This window comes from Equus caballus, unplaced genomic scaffold, assembly GCF_041296265.1.
Source record: "Equus caballus isolate H_3958 breed thoroughbred unplaced genomic scaffold, TB-T2T haplotype2-0000440, whole genome shotgun sequence".
Classification (NCBI taxonomy): domain Eukaryota; kingdom Metazoa; phylum Chordata; class Mammalia; order Perissodactyla; family Equidae; genus Equus; species Equus caballus.
In genome coordinates, this window is record NW_027222395.1 from 1284938 (window position 1) to 1303429 (window position 18492).

General features: G+C 41.0%; 1 protein-coding gene and 1 pseudogene across 2 annotated transcripts; one reads left to right on the forward strand and one right to left on the reverse strand.

Moving 5' to 3' along the window:
• Positions 1–321: 321 nt before the first annotated feature.
• LOC138923055 (disks large-associated protein 5-like) lies at positions 322–18307 on the reverse strand. Of its 2 annotated transcripts, XR_011436185.1 has the most exons (7): positions 18227–18307; positions 17683–17806; positions 14468–14628; positions 9177–9269; positions 4055–4271; positions 1323–1504; positions 322–678 (listed from the first exon to the last, which is right to left on the reverse strand). XR_011436185.1 is itself a non-coding variant. In XM_070259648.1 (6 exons), the coding sequence occupies exons 2-6, from the start codon at positions 17723–17725 to the stop codon at positions 659–661; spliced, it is 534 nt and encodes a 177-aa protein (XP_070115749.1). In that variant the 5' UTR covers positions 17726–17806; positions 18227–18306; the 3' UTR covers positions 322–658. The 2 variants fall into 2 exon arrangements, 1 of the variants encoding a protein (XP_070115749.1); XM_070259648.1 differs by lacking the exon at positions 1323–1504 and having other exon boundaries at positions 18227–18306.
• On the forward strand, positions 4356–11056 carry LOC138923056 (PWWP domain-containing protein 2A-like; annotated as a pseudogene).
• Positions 18308–18492: the final 185 nt, after the last annotated feature.

An 18492-nucleotide genomic window follows, 5' to 3' on the forward strand; every position in this document is an offset into this window, starting at 1 on the left:
AAACTGAAGAATGTTCATAAGCTGTGAATATACTTAGCTTAAAGTTTTGTTTTTTTTTTTTAAAGATTGTCAACAGTTATCTCAGTTGCCAATTTTTTTTCTTCTTTTGCTCTTTCTCCCCAAATCCCCCTGTTACATAGTTGTATATTTTTAGTTGTGGTCCTTCTAGTTGTGGCACATGGGACACCACCTCAGCGTGGCTTGATGAGCGGTGCCATGTCCAAATGAGTGAAACCCTGGGCCACCGCAGAGTAGTGCACGAACTTAACCCCTCGGCCATGGGGCCGGCCCTAAGCTTAAAACATTTTAAACAAGAGAGGCTAGGCACAGTGCATTTTTTATTCTGCATAAAGTAAAAAATATCCCCACTTCCCCTGAAAAACAGTGTCATATCTAAAACACATGATAGTAAATATTAACAATTAAGATGTTACATAACACTATATACATGAACATGAATCCATATTCTTTAACTTTTCAGTATTCGAAGAATACACTGCAGCATGGAGATTATGACAAAAATGTTTTGCTTTTACTAATTCACAGTTCTTCTGGTTGATTTACATTAGGAGGCATTCGAGGTGAAAAGGCACTTAAGCCCCCACCAAAGGAAGCGTGCCTGGCGTGGTCCTGTCACTTCTCCACCTGCGTGAAGGGATCACTGCACCCCGGGCGTGGCTAGAGAACAAAGTCAGAGAAGTCACTAAAGTAACATTCAAGTTTCACCAACTTAGTCTGCAACATTGCAAGTTAATAGTGGATTAATTAATAACATAACATTTTTGTACCTAATAAAATTATTAACATAATGATTATGCTACTTTCTAGCAGATATAATGTCAAAACTATAGCTTTTTTCATTGAAAGGGTGACTAACATGTAAATAGACTCAGCAGCACATGCAGAATGAATAAAACTGAGGCCACATCTTAAGCCACTTATGTAGAGTCCACAAATCCTAACCCATAGAGCCGCACTTAATATGCCTTTTACTAGTCGGATCCTGTGGGATCCTTTCCTCTGTTCCCCCTCAAGCCCCAGTTCAGGCTCAAATGATGCCATGGAGCAAGTCATAATTTGGGTGTGAAATGGACAGGGGGGACCAACAAAAAATATATCAAAAAATCAAAATTCTAATATATACAGAAGTAGAAAAGAATTCACAAGGAGAGTAAATTATAAGGTACTAAGATTTATCAGCAAGATAATGTATAGATAACTGTGAAGTACTTGTAATCATATTACTAATATATGAAAAACAGAATATTGTGATTCATTAGCTTCCAGATTTACTTATAAGATCATATATTATCAGAACCTACCATTCTGAGTTCAGCTCTAGGAACAAGATGAAGTCAAGTTTCTATAAATGGGCCTTATGCCGAAATGCCTGACCCTCTGGTCTCAGCCTGCGATTAAAGGCAGCTGGAACCAAGAAGGACCAGAGTGTGGGTCACAGTAACACACTTCTTTCTGCCCCGGAGACACCAGGCCACCCAGAAGCCTGAAAACCAAGAAGGCATCTTTGAGAGCCAATGAAAGCCAAGATAACAGAGGTCCTGAAGGAACTGGTGGCTTCAGGAAGCCAAGCATTGGCCAGGCTTCATGAGGTTAACAACAGCTGCTGCTGTTTGATCCCACACTTGCCATAATGAATTGTTTACATTCTGAAATCAAAGATCAACAAACCAAGGCCATTCCCTGAGCCATTTTAGCAATTGCCCTGGAAAATTTCAAGGTAAGGCTGTACACCAGAGTTTCAGCCGGGCTACACATTAAAATGACCTGGCACAGGTCTACCCCAGATCGCTGAACTACAACCACGTGGAAGGGCAGAAAGCCAGGGCAGCAAACACTCAGTGGGCAAGAGAGCACTGCTGCATCGTGCCCGTGCCAGTGGCCCTGAACACGAGGCAGACGCTCTGCCTGAGACAGGCCCAGGGTGGATCAGGGAAATGGAGCCCTGAAGTTACAACATGCTTTAGGAACATAACACATTCATATCCCTCTCCTCATAAGAGATTAAACATGTGCAGCTGTGCCTGGACATGAGGCAACACGGGAGAGACGAGAGCGTCCACGGGAAGGCTGCCCAGAGGGCTGATGCTGGAGCTGGAGTTAGAGGCAAGAGGTCACCAAAAGTAAAGGCTGGGGGCTTCCAAATAAAATGGAACATAATTAGAGTAATCTAAGCAAATTAGAACGAAAACAGCCAGTGACACCTGAAGCTAGGCTAGACATCGTGTCCCCAAGCACATGCTTCAGATGGGTGGAAACCTTGCCTTACACTTTCCTGCATCACTTAGAAACACCTGCATAACCCGGGCCACATGTTCGATATTCATGTACTCAACCGACTTGTCACAGCACATTTGACACATGAGTCACATAAGGAAATACACCTGCAGAGCTTAATACTAAAACAAACTATATTTTAAAGTATGTAAACACGAAATTTTGTTCCCATTTTGATAAAAATGAATAACAAATGGATTTCAGAGTAAAAAAATAAGATGTAAATTTTAAACTGCATTTCAATTAAAAACTGAGTAATATTCATTTTATAAAACAAGTCTAGAATATAAAAGAACTTTTCAGATTAAGTTGGAAAACTTACTGAATCAAGAAGATGGCATTCAGTCATGAGATTTTTATTACCAAATACTGCTGAAAAAAAAGAATTTTTAACTTTTTAAATATTCTCACAGTCAAGGGTTATTAGAAATGGACAAAGCTTTGAAAGATATGAGAAGTTCCATATATCAAATGCTAAGACAAAAATATAGGTCATCTTATGCTATAACAGTTTTTCAAAATTCTCATCCTTTATTTCAGCATAAAAAGGGACTTCTCCAAGCAAATCTCATTCTTGTAACATTAAAGGTGCCCAAAAGAATCTCAATGAAGAACCCAGCTGGGGAACATGAAATGTCCGGCCAAGGTGATGTTTATTTTGCGTTAGGCACCAGCCAGAAGAGCACCACAGAGCAGCAGAAGAGAGGAGGCAGAACTATCACACGCTATATTATAACAGAAACGCAAGAGCCCTTTCCTAATGCATGACAATCACAACAAAGTAGGTAGGAGTAGGCATTAGGGAAGAAAAATTGGTCATTTGGAAGAAAGGTTTGACGATGTGTGTTGAAAAGGAGGAGAACTAATAAAACTTTAGGGAATTTCTCTAATTCTGAGTCTTCACAAACAATGAAGGATCCCAAATAGTTTGGTCTAATGTAAAATGCTACTTATATCCAACATGGATTAGTATCTGCTGTTGATTTTTTTTTTTTTCTTTTTTTGGTGAGGAAGATGGCCGCTGAGCCAACATCTGTGGCAATCTTCCTCCATTTTGTATATGGGATACCACTGCAGCATGGCTTGATGAACAGTGTGTAGGTCCGTGCCCAGGTTTCAAACCTGCAAACCCTGGGCCACCGAAGCATAGTGCAGAAGCCCAGCCACTATGCCACCAGGAAGGCCCAGCCCCTGTTGTTGATTTTTAATAGGTCTACCACAACCGGGGTCTACCTCAGCTGATTTCCTTGGAATATTTTGAAATTAGCACATTTACTGTTTCAAAAGTTCTGGGCAAAAGTTTTGATACAAATGAAAATAAAACCAAACCCAACTTCCATAAGCATCATTTTTTAAGCACAGCCAGAGAAGTGTGATGGTTTGGTGCCTAAGCTTCCTTTGCATCTGAAATTCTCATCCAGCCTGGCACCAACCTGAAGGAAATCACCTCACTCCTCATCATCTCCCTTCCCTCTTGGGACCTGTGACCTTTCTCCCAGGACCATGGGGTTAGGGGCTAATAACAGAAGTGAAGTCACTTAGCAAACACAGAAAAGCAACTTCAGGAGATTTGTCACTTCAAGTAATCTAATCCCATCCATCAAATGAAATCTGCAAGTGTTTGGGGGTGAGGATGTCATCTATTTTCCAGAAATCACAGACAGCTTATATCACTTCCTGTGAAAATTTTTTCACCTGCTGTACAAGCTCCCATCCAACCCAAATACTTTTCTTAAGCAGTCTCAGCAGAAAAACTAACCTGAGAACGATTTAACGGGACTTTCGATTCTAAAAGATCCAGCGTCAAACATTATATGATCAACTTCCTTCGGCACCGCAGAGCCCACGGCCTCAGCACGCTCTCCCGGCTGCATCCTCTCTCTCACTGCCTTCTTCACAGCAGCGAGGCGACCCCCGTCTGGGATCCCAGCACCATCCTGTTTTGGTTCACTCGCTATACCTGAAACAAATTTGTCCTACAAAGAGAAATTATGACATTTACTAAAGCAACTCGTTACCACCTTATAAGAAAAATAAATAAAGCATACCTGAAATATTTCACACATCCGTCTTATACTTATCAAGTTCCTAGTATGTGCTAAACGTGCTGGGGGTCAAAGGTAAAGGACAAAGTTCCTGCCCTCAAGGAGTTAGTCTAGGCTGTTGTCATTTAATGTAAACAAAGACAAGACCCCTCAACATGTCTAAAAACTGATGGAAACTAGAGAACGAGGCTAACTGATGGGAGGAGAGGTCAATGAATAAGAGGTCTGAGGGAATGGTTTCAAAGTACAGATAAAAGATTAGTTTGATTTTAGCTGTTCAGTAATCTTAACAGTGGCCTATAAAGTAAAGTAGGAGAGGACCAGGAGGAGGGAGAAGCCAGGAAGAAATGGCGGCAGCGCCTGCAGCGTCCCCCGGGGAGGCTGAGCCGGAGATGGAGCCCGTCCCCGCAGCGAGGCCGGCACGGACCCCCTCCCGGTCACGGCCACTGAGGCCGACGGCCAGCAGTCCTCTCCTCAGGCCGAGCCGCAGCCGCCGGGGGAGCTCGCCCGCAGCCCGGAGGCGGCGGGGCCCGGGCTGGAGGCCGAGGAGAAGCTGCCCGCCGGGTGCTGGAGCCGCGGCAGCCGCGCTCAGGAAGGGCCGACCCTCTCCTTCCCCTGCCCGCCGCCCGAGAGCCCCCGGCCCCCGAGGAGCGCCCGGAGCCGCCGCGGCCCCAGCCCGCAGCCCCGCGCTCGTGCCGCCGGCGGGCGGGACTCCGCGCTGTCGCAACTCATCCCCGCTCGGAGGTGCGGGTCACGCTGCACCCCATCATTGGGGACGCGCTCGTCGTGTCGTTCCGCCTCGGGGAGAAGCTCTTCTCCGGGGTCCTCACGGATCTGTCCAAAAGATAGGAAGTGCAGAGACTCCCTTTCACGGCTCTCCATTCTGTTTCCTGCAACAGCACACACTCCGATGGTTTGGGCCCCGTGGGACAGTATTTCCCAAAAGGGAATAGAAGGATAAACCCGAAGCTATGCAGCTTCAAAGTAACACATTCCAAGAAGGGACAGAAGTCCAGCGTGAAGCGAATGGTGCTGTTCCTGGGGATCCCCCTCCTGTCCCGCCTCCCCAGCCGAGCTTGGCTGAAAGCCTGTGGACTTCCAAACCACCTCCTCTCTTCCACGAAGGAGCACCTTATCCTCCCCCTTTGTTTATCAGGGACACATATAACCAATCAATACCTCAGCCACCTCCGCGGAAAATTAAGCGACCCAAACGAAAGATGTACAGGGAAGAACCTACTTCAATAATGAATGCTATTAAACTACGGCCCCGGCAAGTCCTGTGTGACAAATGTAAAAACAGTGTTGTTGCTGAAAAAAAGGAAATTAGAAAAGGCAGTAGTGCAAGTGACTCTTCTAAATACGAAGATAAAAAACGGAGAAATGAAAGCGTAACTACTGTGAACAAAACACTGAAAACTGACCATAAAGTGGATGGGAAAAACCAAAATGAAAGCCAGAAAAGAAACGCTGTGGTTCAGGTTTCAAATATTGCTCACAGCAGAGGCAGAGTAGTCAAAGCTTCTGCTCAGGCCAACACATCAGAAGCTCAGTTAAGTACCAGAAAAGTGCTCCAGAGTAAGAACATGGATCATGCAAAAGCTCGAGAAGTGTTGAAAATTGCCAAAGAAAAGGCACAAAAGAAGCAAAGTGAAACCTCTACGTCCAAAAATGCACATTCAAAAGTCCCTTTCACACGCCGCTATCAGAAGCCTAGCTCAGGTTCCCTTCCACCTCGGGTTCGTTTAAATTTACAAAGGTACAGGAATGAAGAAAATGACTCCTCTCTGAAGACAGGACTTGAGAAAATGCAGAGTGGCAAGATGGCACCCAAGCCCCAGGCTCGCTGCACCTCTACCCGCTCAGCAGGTGAGGCCCCTTCAGAAAATCAGAGCCCCTCAGACGGCCCTGAAGAGGCCAGCTGTGCGGTTCAGGACACAAACGAAGTGCTTGTGCCTGGTGAGTAGGAGGAACCACAGACACTGGGCAAAGAGGGCAGCAAAAGCAATATCTCTGTTTACATGACCCTAAATCAAAAGAAATCTGACTCTTCCGGTGCGTCAGTGTGTAGCATTGATAGCACGGATGAGCTGAAATCCTCCAACTCTGAGTGTAGTTCTTCTGAAAGCTTTGATTTTCCTCCAGGCAGTATGCATGCACCTTCCACCTCCTCCACTTCCTCCTCTTCAAAGGAAGAGAAAAAGCTCAGTAATTCCTTGAAAATGAAAGTCTTTTCCAAAAACGTCTCTAAATGCGTCACACCAGATGGCAGGATCATATGTGTAGGGGACATTGTTTGGGCCAAGATATATGGCTTCCCTTGGTGGCCAGCCCGTATTCTTACTATAACTGTGAGCTGGAAAGATAACGGCCTTTTAGTTCGACAGGAGGCCCGGATTTCATGGTTTGGGTCTCCAACAACATCTTTCCTTGCTCTTTCGCAACTCTCCCCCTTTTTAGAAAACTTCCAGTCATGCTTTAATAAGAAGAGAAAGAGCCTGTATCGCAAGGCTATCACAGAGGCAGCTAAGGCTGCCAAGCAGCTGACCCCTGAAGTGCGGGCTCTGTTGACACCGTTTGAAACGTGAACATGGACAGGAAGGTAGGCAAGAACCATTGGAAGGCACCACAGATCTCCTAATTTAGTTAGGAGTAACTTCTATGAAATAGCCTGGCCAAATTGGAGAGAGAAATTGCACTCAGCTGGCTGCTTTTTTTTATACTTACCTTATAGCCATTTTTAGACTGAGAAGCTTAAACTGAAGAAGCAATCAAATTTTGTCTTAAGGAAGTGAGAGTTTAGCAGTATTTTTGAGTTTTGACGTCTAAAACCATCCCAAGGCAGAGGAGCCATAGCCTCAACTGAAAATGAATCTTTTGCAGGGACTGTTAATTGCCATTTGTACCTAGTACTGTGTGTATGTGTGTATATATATGCGGACACGTACATATGTGTGTGTGTATATACACATATATATATATGATATAGCCTGTCACTATGTGACACAGGTTGCATATTCGGATTGCAGTAAGGCTGGTGAGCTAGGGGGAATAGTGTGGATATTTAATGACTACTTGCTTTTTAATTAACGAACACTTAGCCTTTCTATGTGCATAATGGTGCAAGAATGGCGCATAGGTGTCTGAAAAACTGAGATGCTTGCTATTATTCTGTTGCAGACTGGGTACCTAGCCCAGTATTTGAGACTGAGTCTGTCACAGCTGGCTAGGTTTGAATCATCACTCTCTCTCTTCCGTCCAATGGTTATTTAACAAAAACTTTCAAACTTCTGGGTTGGGAGTTTAGATAGCTTTGTCTTTGGATATGTAAATAGTCGATTGCTGAATTTGGTCAGATTTCCTGACTGACTGTTCCTAAATTCCTAGGATACGTCCTAGTAAATTACACTTTATGAATTAATTGTCATATGTGTAATTGTTGCATTTTGGATGTACCTAATTTGATAATTTTTAAAAAATATTTTCATTTAAGGTATCTGTTTGCAGGTCAGAAAATGAGAAAATGAAATTGTGTAATGCTCTGAAATGTAAAAAAACAAGCTGTAAATAAAATCAACTAAATCCAAAAAAAAAAAAAAATAAAGTAGGAGAGAAACACTGGTGGTAAGGGGCAGAATTACAAGGCTCTGATATAATGCTATCTTGACACAGCCATTGTCTGCGTCGCTGGTGGTGTTATGTTCCCAGGACTAAGCACCGGATAAAAAATGCCCACAGGAGGTCCAAATGTCCCAGCATCCTTCCTGCTTAATAGACTTGAAATTCATTCAATCAATCTCGTCACTGTCCTCAGGGCCTTTGTCATTAGTAAGACATTACCAATGTCTTACTAAGACATTACTTCATTAGTAAAATAAGGAGACTTCATTAGTAAAAGAATCCTACAATAATCCTTTAATACTCTAACATCTTAAACTCCTAAGACAGAATTCAAAACAGAGTTTTTATTTAGATTACACAGCATAATAAAGTACCAGTTTAGAAACCTGATTTTACAACCAGAGGTGTTTTTCTAAAATCTAAAAGAAAAAGTGACAGGGCTCCAAGGTGGCTTGAGAAGTAGCAATCTGAACCAAAAGCTTGGAGTTAAAATATTTTAGGAAAAAAATTACTACAAATAGATAAGAATGGAATCTATCATGTCAACAAAGCCAATTTTACAGAGAAAATAGGAACTTTTCCATGATAAAATTTGGGAAGAAGAGAGAGAGTCTAAGAGTCATTGTTCCTCTTTTCTCCTTAAAAAGTTCCTTCATTTTGAAATACATCATGCACAAGAGTATAGAAAGCAGAGATGGCATAGCCTGTGGGTTAAGAACATGGGTTCTGGAGTGAGAAACCCAGCTCCACCCTGAGCACGTGCTCGAGTCTTCCTGGCCTCAGATTCCCCACCCGAGGATAACGGCACCCACCTCACAGGACTGTTGTGAGGATTAACTGAGTCAATGTGTGTGAGGGCCTGGGAAGCATAGTTGGCACATACTAAGCATTATATAAATTATTTACTACTGTTATTATTACTACAAAACAATGGTTAGGTACAGTCTAAAGAATAAAACACACTGGTACATACCACTGCTTAGCAACTCAGAAGCTCTCAGGGGGACCAAATCCAATCTCAGCCTCCACATCCCCACCCAAGAAATGAACATCCTGAATTTTGTGTTGACCTTTCCTCACTCTTTGAAGACAATCAGGACATTGTAAGTAATAGATGACACGTTTTGTGAAATGATGAAAAACCTGAAGCTAAATGTTTCTAAAGCTTAAATTCATTAAAGTAAAAGAGTCTATATTAGAAATCCACAAATTTACCTGAAACACATCTTTGCTCGTACTGCAGGCTTTCTCCCATCCACACTCCTCAAGTATGGTGAGACTGTTGAATTTGTGGCGCAGATCCTGTATCTGTTAATAAAGCACAAGTTTATCAGATTAATGCTAACCATATTAAATTCACAAACTAATGAACAAAAGTTTCCCAAAAATTGACGACTGGGACTGGTGACATAAATTTAGACTGTCATTTTCAATTTAGTATTCAAATCACTTCTTATGGTAAAATTGCTCATTGTTATTTTATGTTATAAACCTCAAAAATCTACATAAAGGATGTCATATGTGAATAACTCTCCTAAATTATTTTGATGACTAAAATGGTAGGAGAGATATCCTAAATTATACAGTGTGAACACAATCTCTCTCCCTTTTGTTGTTCTTGTTGTTTTTTTTTACAGTTTATTTATCCCTTCTCCTACTGAGGAGCATATTCGTTGCTTCCAAGTCTTGGCAATTATGAACAAAGCCGCTGTAAACTTTTGTGTGCACATGTTTGTGTGGACACAGGTTTTCAGCTCATTTGGGTAAACACCAAGGAGCGTGACTGCAGCATCATATGGTAAGACTCTGTTTAGTTTTGTAAGAAACTGCCAAACTGTCTTCCAAAGTGGCTGCTCCATTTTGCACCCCCATCAGCGATGAATGAGCACTCCTGTTGCTCCACATCCTCACCAGCATCCGGTGCTGTCAGCGGTTTGGATCTTTGCCACTCTAATAAGTGTGTACTGGTGTCTCATCGTACTTTTAACTGGCAATTCTCTAAGGGCATATGATGTTGAGCATCTTATCTTTTCATACACTTACTTGCCATTCATCTGTCTTCTTTGATCAAGTGTCTGTTCAGGTCTTTTGCCCATTTTTTTTTAAAGATTTTATTTTTTTCCTTTTTCTCCCCAAAGTCCCCTGGTACATAGTTGCATATTCTTCGTTGTGGGTCCTTCTAGTAGGGGTGTGTGGGATGCTGCCTCAGCATGGTTTGATGAGCAGTTCCATGTCCACGCCCAGGACTCGAACCAACGAAACACTGGGATGCCTGCAGTGGAGTGCGCAAACTTAACCACTTGGCCACTGGGCCAGCCCCCTTTTGCCCATTTTTTTAATCAGGTTGTTTGTTTCATCATTGTTGAGTTTTAAGAGTTCTTTGTATATTTTAGAAAACAGTCCTTTATCAGATAGGTCTTTTGCAGAATTTTCCCCCAGTCTGTAGCTTGCCTTCTCTTTCTCTTGATGCAATCTCATTTTATTTTTATTTTTTTGGTGAGGAAGATCGGCTCTGACCTAACATGTGTTACCAATCCTCTTCTTTTTTGCTTGAGGAAGCCTAGCCCTGAGCTAACATCTGTCCCAATCTTCCTCTATTTTGTATGTGGGTCACCGCCACAGCATGGCTTGATGAATGGTGTAGGTCCATGCCTGGAATCAGAACCCGCAAACCCTGGGCCAATGAAGTGGAGTGTGCCAAATTTAACCACTATACCACTAGGCTTACCCTGACACAATCTCATTTTAAAGGATTCAAATAATATACATACTAGGAGGATGGGAATATATGATCCCCATCCTTCTGGTATTTCCAATCTCCTCCAAGTGGTAACCACTGTCAACAGTTGGGTAAATATGCTTTGAGTCTCCGTACTATGCATTTATACAAATAGGTACTCTCAATCTCCCTCTCTCTAAAAAGTTAAATGTCAAAAAGACTCAGGATTACACTTATGACTAATTGATTTTTAACAAAAGTGCCAATGCAATTCAATGAGGAAAGGATAGTTTTTTTCAACAAACAGTACTGGGAAAAGTGGATATCTGCAAGAAAAAACATGAATTTGGCCTCTTTCCTACACCATACACAAAAATGAACTCCAGAGCCAGCCCTGGTCAAAGTTCGGTATGCTCTGCTTTGGCAGCTCAGGTTCGGTTCCCAGGTGTGGAACCACACCACTTGCCTAGTAGTAGCCATGCTGTGGAGGCAGCTCACACAGAAGAACTAGTAGGTCTTACAACTAGAATATACAATTATGTACCGGGGCTTTGGGGAGGAGAAAAAAAAAAGAGAGGAAGACTGGCAACAGGTTTGCTCAGGGCAAACCTTTCCTAGCAAAATTAATTGATCACAACTTAATTTTTTAAAAAAATGAATTCCAAATGGGCATAGACCTAAGTGAAAGAGATAAAACTTTCAGAAGAAAATATAAGATAAAATCTTTGTGACCTATGGTTAGGCAAAAAGAGTTCTTGGAAATAATGCCAAAATCACAACATTAAAAAAAATTGATAAACTGAACTTCATCAAAATTAAAAACATCTGCATTTCAAAAGATACCACTAAGAAAACTAAAGAACAAGCCACACACTGGGAGGAAATATTTGCAAATATTTCTGATAAAGGACTTGTATCCAGAATATACAAAGAACACTTACAACTCAATAATAAAAAGACAAACCCAATTAAAAATGGGCAAAAAGATTTGAATAGATATTTCACCGAAGAAGACATATGAATGTCTAATAAGCACATGAAAAGATGCTGATCATCATTACTCATTAGGGAAACATGAATCAAATCTACAATAAGATAGTTCAAACCCCACAGGATGGCTCTACTGAGAGAGACAGGAGCAAGCACTGGTGAGGATGTGGAGCAACAGGAGCTCTCACACACCCCTGTTGGGCACATGAAAGGGTGTAATCACTTTGGAAAGCAGTTTGGCAGTTTCTTAAAAAGTTAAACACAAATCTACTACATGATCCAGCCATATCTTCCCAAGCGAAAGAAAACATGCCCATATGAAGATTTGTAAGTGAATATTCATAGATTATTCGTAATTGTGAAATAGTGGAAACAGCCTATATGTCCATCAACTGGAGAATAAAGAGTGATGTCTCCATGAACTGCTACTCAGCCATGAAAGGAACAAAGTACAGGCACGCCCTGCAACACGGAGGAACCACAGAGACACCACGCCGAGGGAAAGAAGCCACATACAAAAGACCACATATTGGGTGATTCTACTGAGAATGAAACGTTCAGAAAAGGCAAATCTACAGAGACAGTAAGGAGACTCGTGGTTGCTTGGGACTGGGAGTGGCAGTGGGAACTGACTGAAAACAGGCAAGAGGCATCTTTCTGTGGTGATGAAAATGTTCTAAGTTTGGATTGCAGCGATGGTTGCACAACTCTGTAAATTTACTAAACATCATTGACTTTTACACTTAGAATGGGCACATTTTATAATACGTAGATTATTTATTCTCAGTACAGCTCTTGAAAATAAATAAAAGCCCCAGGAGCCAATTTGAAGAGGCTCCCACTGGCCAAAGCTGGGAAATGAGCATCACTAAGGATAATGACTGTAAACGATGCCAACACAAATACTTTTAAATCCATAAAATAATTTTGATACTAAGAAAGACAAAATTATTTGGTCACCATTGAAGGATGCTAGTGAACCAACTCATTATTATGTCAACTGGTCATAAAGTAATGCTGACATTATTCTGACTCCATAAACACTATTCACTTCTGGGCCATATAATTACCAGGATATTGTGTTTCTTCACATTTTTCTCTAGACTTCATCATTGCTTTGCTTTTTGTTTGCTTAGTTTTTTAATGTATCTATCATCAATTTGCCTCTAAACTCGGCACAGTGTGTATAAATCCCCTCTTAATACAACTAGAAAAGCGAACCAATCGGGTATTCTATTCCATTCAGCCTCAGAGACAGCATCTTGCCGAGCCCCAGCCTCCTGCTCCAGTCTGAACTGAACGGCTGCTTCCTAAGCCCGCTGCCCACCCTCTTTACTCACCTCAGCCACAATTCCCTTAGACTTTTTGGGGATCTGTCCCAGCTCCTTCCCCTTTCTTGGCTTACTCCCTCATTTTTGTGAGGGCCGTTTTCAATTTCCTGAGAAAGGGTGCATGGGAGGTAAAGTTTCAGACTGTGTGTGTCTGAAGCATGCCTTTCTACCCTCAAGCGTGACTGGCTGGGTATACAACGCCAGGCTGAGTGCTCTTTTCCCTGAGAAGTTTGAGGCCATTGTTCTCCCAGCTTTCGATGTCGATGTTGAGAAATCTAGGGCTATTCTGATTTTTGACCCTTTGGATGAAACTTGTTTTGCTCTCTGGAAGTTTCTAGATGTCTCTCCTCATCCCAAGAGTTGTACAATTATATTTCATTGTGCATTGGTGTGCGTCTACTCTGACTCACAGTGCTAGGCACTCAATGGGCTCCTTCAATCTGGAATTCAGGTCCTCCACTTCTCGAAAAATGTCAAACTATTTCATTGATCATTTCCTCTCCGCTATTTTTTCTGTTCTCTTTTTCTGGAATTCCTATTATTTGGATATTATACTTCCTAGACTGGTCCCCTTAATATTCTTATCTAGTCTCTCCTATTTTCTCTCTCTTTTTGCTCTAATTTATGGGAGATCTCAGCTTCATATTCCATCTTTCTAGTGAATCTTACATTTCTGCTCTTATAGTTTTTAACTTCAAAGAGCTCTTGTTGTCGTTCTCTGAATGTTCTTTTTTTCATAGCTGTTCTTATTTGGCAGAAAAAATGCCTGGTCTCTTTGAGCATATTAACACTTGCTTTTAAAGTTCCTTCTCCTGGATCAGCCCATGTCCTCATCCAGACAGCTTCCTTTCTGTGCTGCTGCGGCCCCTTCTTCCAGGTTTCGGGCTGTCTGCAAATGTCTCACAGTTCTTGGCCACTGGTTCTTGAAATAGTATTTTATATGCTTATTTCTAAAATAAGCTCAAAAAGCCAGAAAGTGTCATCTCCTCCCAACCTTCACTGATCTTCCTAGTAACTGCCTCTATCAGCACTTTCTACACCAGATTGGAATGACGTGCTATGTCTGACTCTGATAAAACTATAAACTCCTCTGGGGTAGAGAATGTGCCTTATTTGTCAGCTCCTCGTCCAATGCCTGGCACACAGCAGGGACAATAACTGCTGGATGGACCCAGCTACTGAAGACTCGTCCTCATTTTCCCACATGTGGAATAATCACAGACTAGGCAACAGCTGAATAGAATCTCAATTTCCAACCCTGATAGAAATTATCCTGACAGTATGCGGGAGGAGGGGACAGCAGCCATAAAATTTAGACAGTGCTTTACAGTTTGTAAAGGGGCTAATATCTCATTTAATACTACAGATACCTAAGCAGCCTCTACTACTCCCATTTTACTACTGTTGCCTCACTTCCAAAAACATGCAACTCGAAAGTTAATCCATTCCAAATCCTGACCACAAACCTGAAAGCTGGCCATGTCCCAGAATCCATGCAGGTCTGCACAGGTGGTATCCTTTTCGCTTTGTTTGTATTCCAAATTGTCCACCAGTTCTTCAAACCGTTTGAATATTTCTGCCTTAAGGAGCCTTTTTTGACCAGCTGCGAGGGGAATGAGATCTTCTGCTAAGGGAAAGATGAGATTTTCAAAAGCTAGAGAACAGAACAGGACCTTGATCGCAAGTCAGCCAGCTGATAAGACGACCTCACCCCAAATATCCTGGGGCTTCCACAATCAAACTCTTACCTTAAAGCAAAACAAAAAAACATCGACTACAAAACTTTGTCATACAAATACTGAGCATTAACTGTCTGCTGCTGTTCCCACTAAAACGTAGCCATATTCATTCTCATATATGTTGCTACATAGTAAACAGCATTCTGCTCACCTTGTATTTTACAAGAATTCAACCTCAAACAGCTCACTGTACATCAGCATCTAAGGACTTCACACGGCACACAAGTGATTTTTTCTAAAAAGCTTCTCCAAATAAGATTAAGGAAATATCAGAAAATTTGTTCCATATTTATTTAGGTCATTTTCATTCAGAAAATATTTTGCATAATTAAACAATACTACATATAGATGTCACTCAAAAAGTCATAAAAAAAATCTAATAATAAAATAGGCAAACGTTTAACTCCCAGGAATGATGGCTAACATTCTAATTACTTACACCTTATAAGTCATCTACCATTTTAGCACAGAGATACTAGTGAACATATGTTGAGATATGAAAATTCTTGCTATTTTGAATAACAAAACTATAAAGTTCAGCAACACTAGATTTTTGTTTCAGGTAAATGTAAACATATTAAAATAAACAATGCGGAGCCAGCCTGGTGGCCAAGTGGTTGGGTCCATGCACTCACCTTGAGCGGCCCAGGGTTCGCTGGTTCAGATCCTGGACACGGACCTACACACCGCTCATCAGGCCATGCTGTGGTGGCATCCCACACAGAAGAACTAGAATGACCTACAACTAGTATATACAGCTATATGTCGGGGCTTTGGGGAGAGGGAAAAAAAGGAGGAAGACTGGCAACAGATGTTAGCTCAGGGCCGATCTTCCTAAATACATACATAAATAAAATAAAATAAACAAAGCTAAGACAAAAAACATAAATGTTCCCTCCCCTTTATTTGGAATATATGCTTCAAGCTTCCTTTCCCACTCAAGGCAGTCGGTCAGTATTAATTCCTCTCTTTCATATTGGAGAATCTTTCTAAAATTATGACATATGTTTCAGTTTTACAAATGTTTCTCAAACTAATATCTAAGTATTAGCAATATGACACTTGTACAATAGTAATTTTCCAGAGCTGATGCTTATTTTATGAACTGTGATATATTAAAATCCATAAATACAAGTTGATATCCTATATATGTCCATCTTTCTACACCTAAAACTTATGTGGATGGTTAACGCCAAGAGCCACTCTCCAAGCTAATATTTCTAGTTCTTTCTGTTCTTATTTATCACAGATGAAACAGAAAGAACCAGACATGCCTGAGTTCTGTCTTTGGTTCTGGTATTGCCCATGGAACTAAGACCAACCCAGCTCCCCAGAGTAAGTTGAAGCTAAACCCTGTAAGTCTGGAATTACAGTGTTAGGGCCTCACAGATTCTAATCAGTAGGTTTTGCTTGTCCAAGCGCAGTAGTTCTCAACACGGGTCAATTTTGCCCCCCAGGGGACATCTGGCAGTGTCTAGAGCACCTTTGTCACAAACCAGAGGAGTGCTACTGGTCTGGGATGTTACACAACATCCTGCGATGCAGAGGACGGCCCCACAACAACAATTATCCAATCTGAGTGTCAGTAGTGCCAGGCGAGAAACCCCGGCCCAAGATAAATTGAATCTGTCTCTTTATAAAAAGCATCTTAGCAGGAGAAACTGAGGATAGTTTTTTTCTTAGAAGAAAAATTTAGCTGTTTATATCTAATGAGAACTTAATTAATGAGAGAGGAGACTTGGCTTAGATCCGACATTATTTAGTTGGGTAAATTGTTTATTATCTCAATGTCTCAGTCCAACAACACAGTGGACTAGCTCATCTTTAAAATCCCTTACAATCATAAAACCTTATGTTCTACAAACAACTGAAGTGGCTCTGAAATATACTCATTCAGGATAGAACAAATGAGTATTAAAACTATAGGAAGGTAATATTTCTCCTCTATTTGATTGTCAAAGACCAAAGAAGTGGTTAGGACTGCATTGGAAAAGGTGTGAGAATTTTCTTGCTACATGCACTAAAGGACATAGTATGTCATCATTTCCTGTGTGATGTGGAGTGTTGGGGCCTTTCTCCAGATGCAGTCCTCTGATCTGTGACCAAGGCATTTAGGTGACATGGCATTTAGGTTCCCAAACAGGAACTCTAATTTTCAGTCTTCATAGTTGGAGAAACATAATCCTATTTCATGATTTAGTGGGCCAAGGAGCCTCCAATCATCTCCCTCTATCCTTCTTTTACAAAATAAACATTAACTTAGTTTCTTTGTTTGAGAAAAAGAAAAGGTATGATAAAATAGGAACTCCCATATTTTGCTGAGGGAATGTAAATTGAGGTCTTTATTTATTTGCACAGGAGAGGATTGAAAAGCATCCAAGCTTGTTCTTTGCAGGCTTGACAGTAATACTACCAGACTGAACTCAATGGAAACAACCAGAATAGGGGCCTACTAAGTAAATCGTGGTGTATCCATACAATTGGATACTATGCGGCCATTAAAACACACAAAAAAACAGCATGAGAAAGTTCTTAAGGTACTAAAATGGAATATCTCCTCCATTTAACATTAAATGAAAAGAGAATAGTATACTTCTGCTTACATTTAAAAAATGTTTATCTACATATGCATTATGTATCTCTGGAAAAATTCACAAGAAATGAGTAACACTTGCCTCTGTGGCAGGTTCGAACTGTAGGGTTGGGCGCACAGTTGGAAAAAGGGTTTCTCACTTGTACCTCTTTTTATCTTTTAAGTTAGGAACCACAAGAATGTACTAGCCATTGAAAAAAATTTAATTTAAAAGATAAATAAAAATCACTCAATGTCAGTTTCCTCCTAATTCATCTACGTATTATATTAAGGTTCAAATAGTTTAATTTTGGTTTTAAATGTCTAGACATTAATACAAAATGCTTACACTGGGAACAAATGCACAGACCTGAAATGCAGCACATGTCGCTGCTGAGATGTCTGATCCTCATCTATTTCAAGTGTTGGGACTTCTTTTATTGGAAAGCAATGTAAATTTTCAGTAGTAGTTTCATTTTTATTTAAGACACGATCTATAGATTAAAGAAAACATTACATATACATTTCAAAGCAGCAACTCCTATGACATCCCCCACAAGACAAATTCCTTAAATCCTTCAATTTTTTCAACATTGAAATTGAAATTTTTAAATAAATTTAAAATTTAAATAAAATTTTATTTCTGCTTCAATGATTTCATTCATCAGATCTCCTTTTACAGTGTCGCTCAACGTTCTTCATCTCTTCAAATTTACATTTCGGTCCCCCTCTCAGTCTGTAGTCCTCATTCCAGCTCTGTCTCCAGATAGCCCTCCCCATGCTTTTCCGTTTCTTCTGACCCTGAGATCACACCCTGAGCTACATGGTGAGACATATGGTGAAAAAGGCTCGAAATGATCTCTGATAAATCATAACCCAGAGAAACAAGTAAAAAATTCATGAAAATACCATACCTGTGCTCTCAACTGTCAGAGAACTCAAAGGACGTCGTAATTCATCGGAATCTTAATGTACTGAAGTTTGACTTTTGCGTGCCAACATTTCTTTTGTTACTTCTGGAGCCTCATCACTAAACAAGAGCAAAAATACACTTCATGAAACATGAACCCCATATATCTCATTGAAGGATTTCAAAATTATGTTGTTTTTTAAAAACATGGGATAAAATAGAAATATGTTTGTTTTTTAAAACTTGTCTAATCTGGAGGGGAAAACCGTA

Coding starts and splice junctions, on each gene's coding strand:
- LOC138923055 (XM_070259648.1), bottom strand. CDS start 17,725: ATGAGGATCAGACATCTCAGCAGCGACATGTGCTGCATTTCAG. Junction 9,270..14,467: donor GGGACATGGCCAGCTTTCAG/GTTTGTGGTCAG, acceptor CTTTATTAACAG/ATACAGGATCTGCGCCACAA. Junction 4,272..9,176: donor CGAGCAAAGATGTGTTTCAG/GTAAATTTGTGG, acceptor TTCTCTTTGTAG/GACAAATTTGTTTCAGGTAT.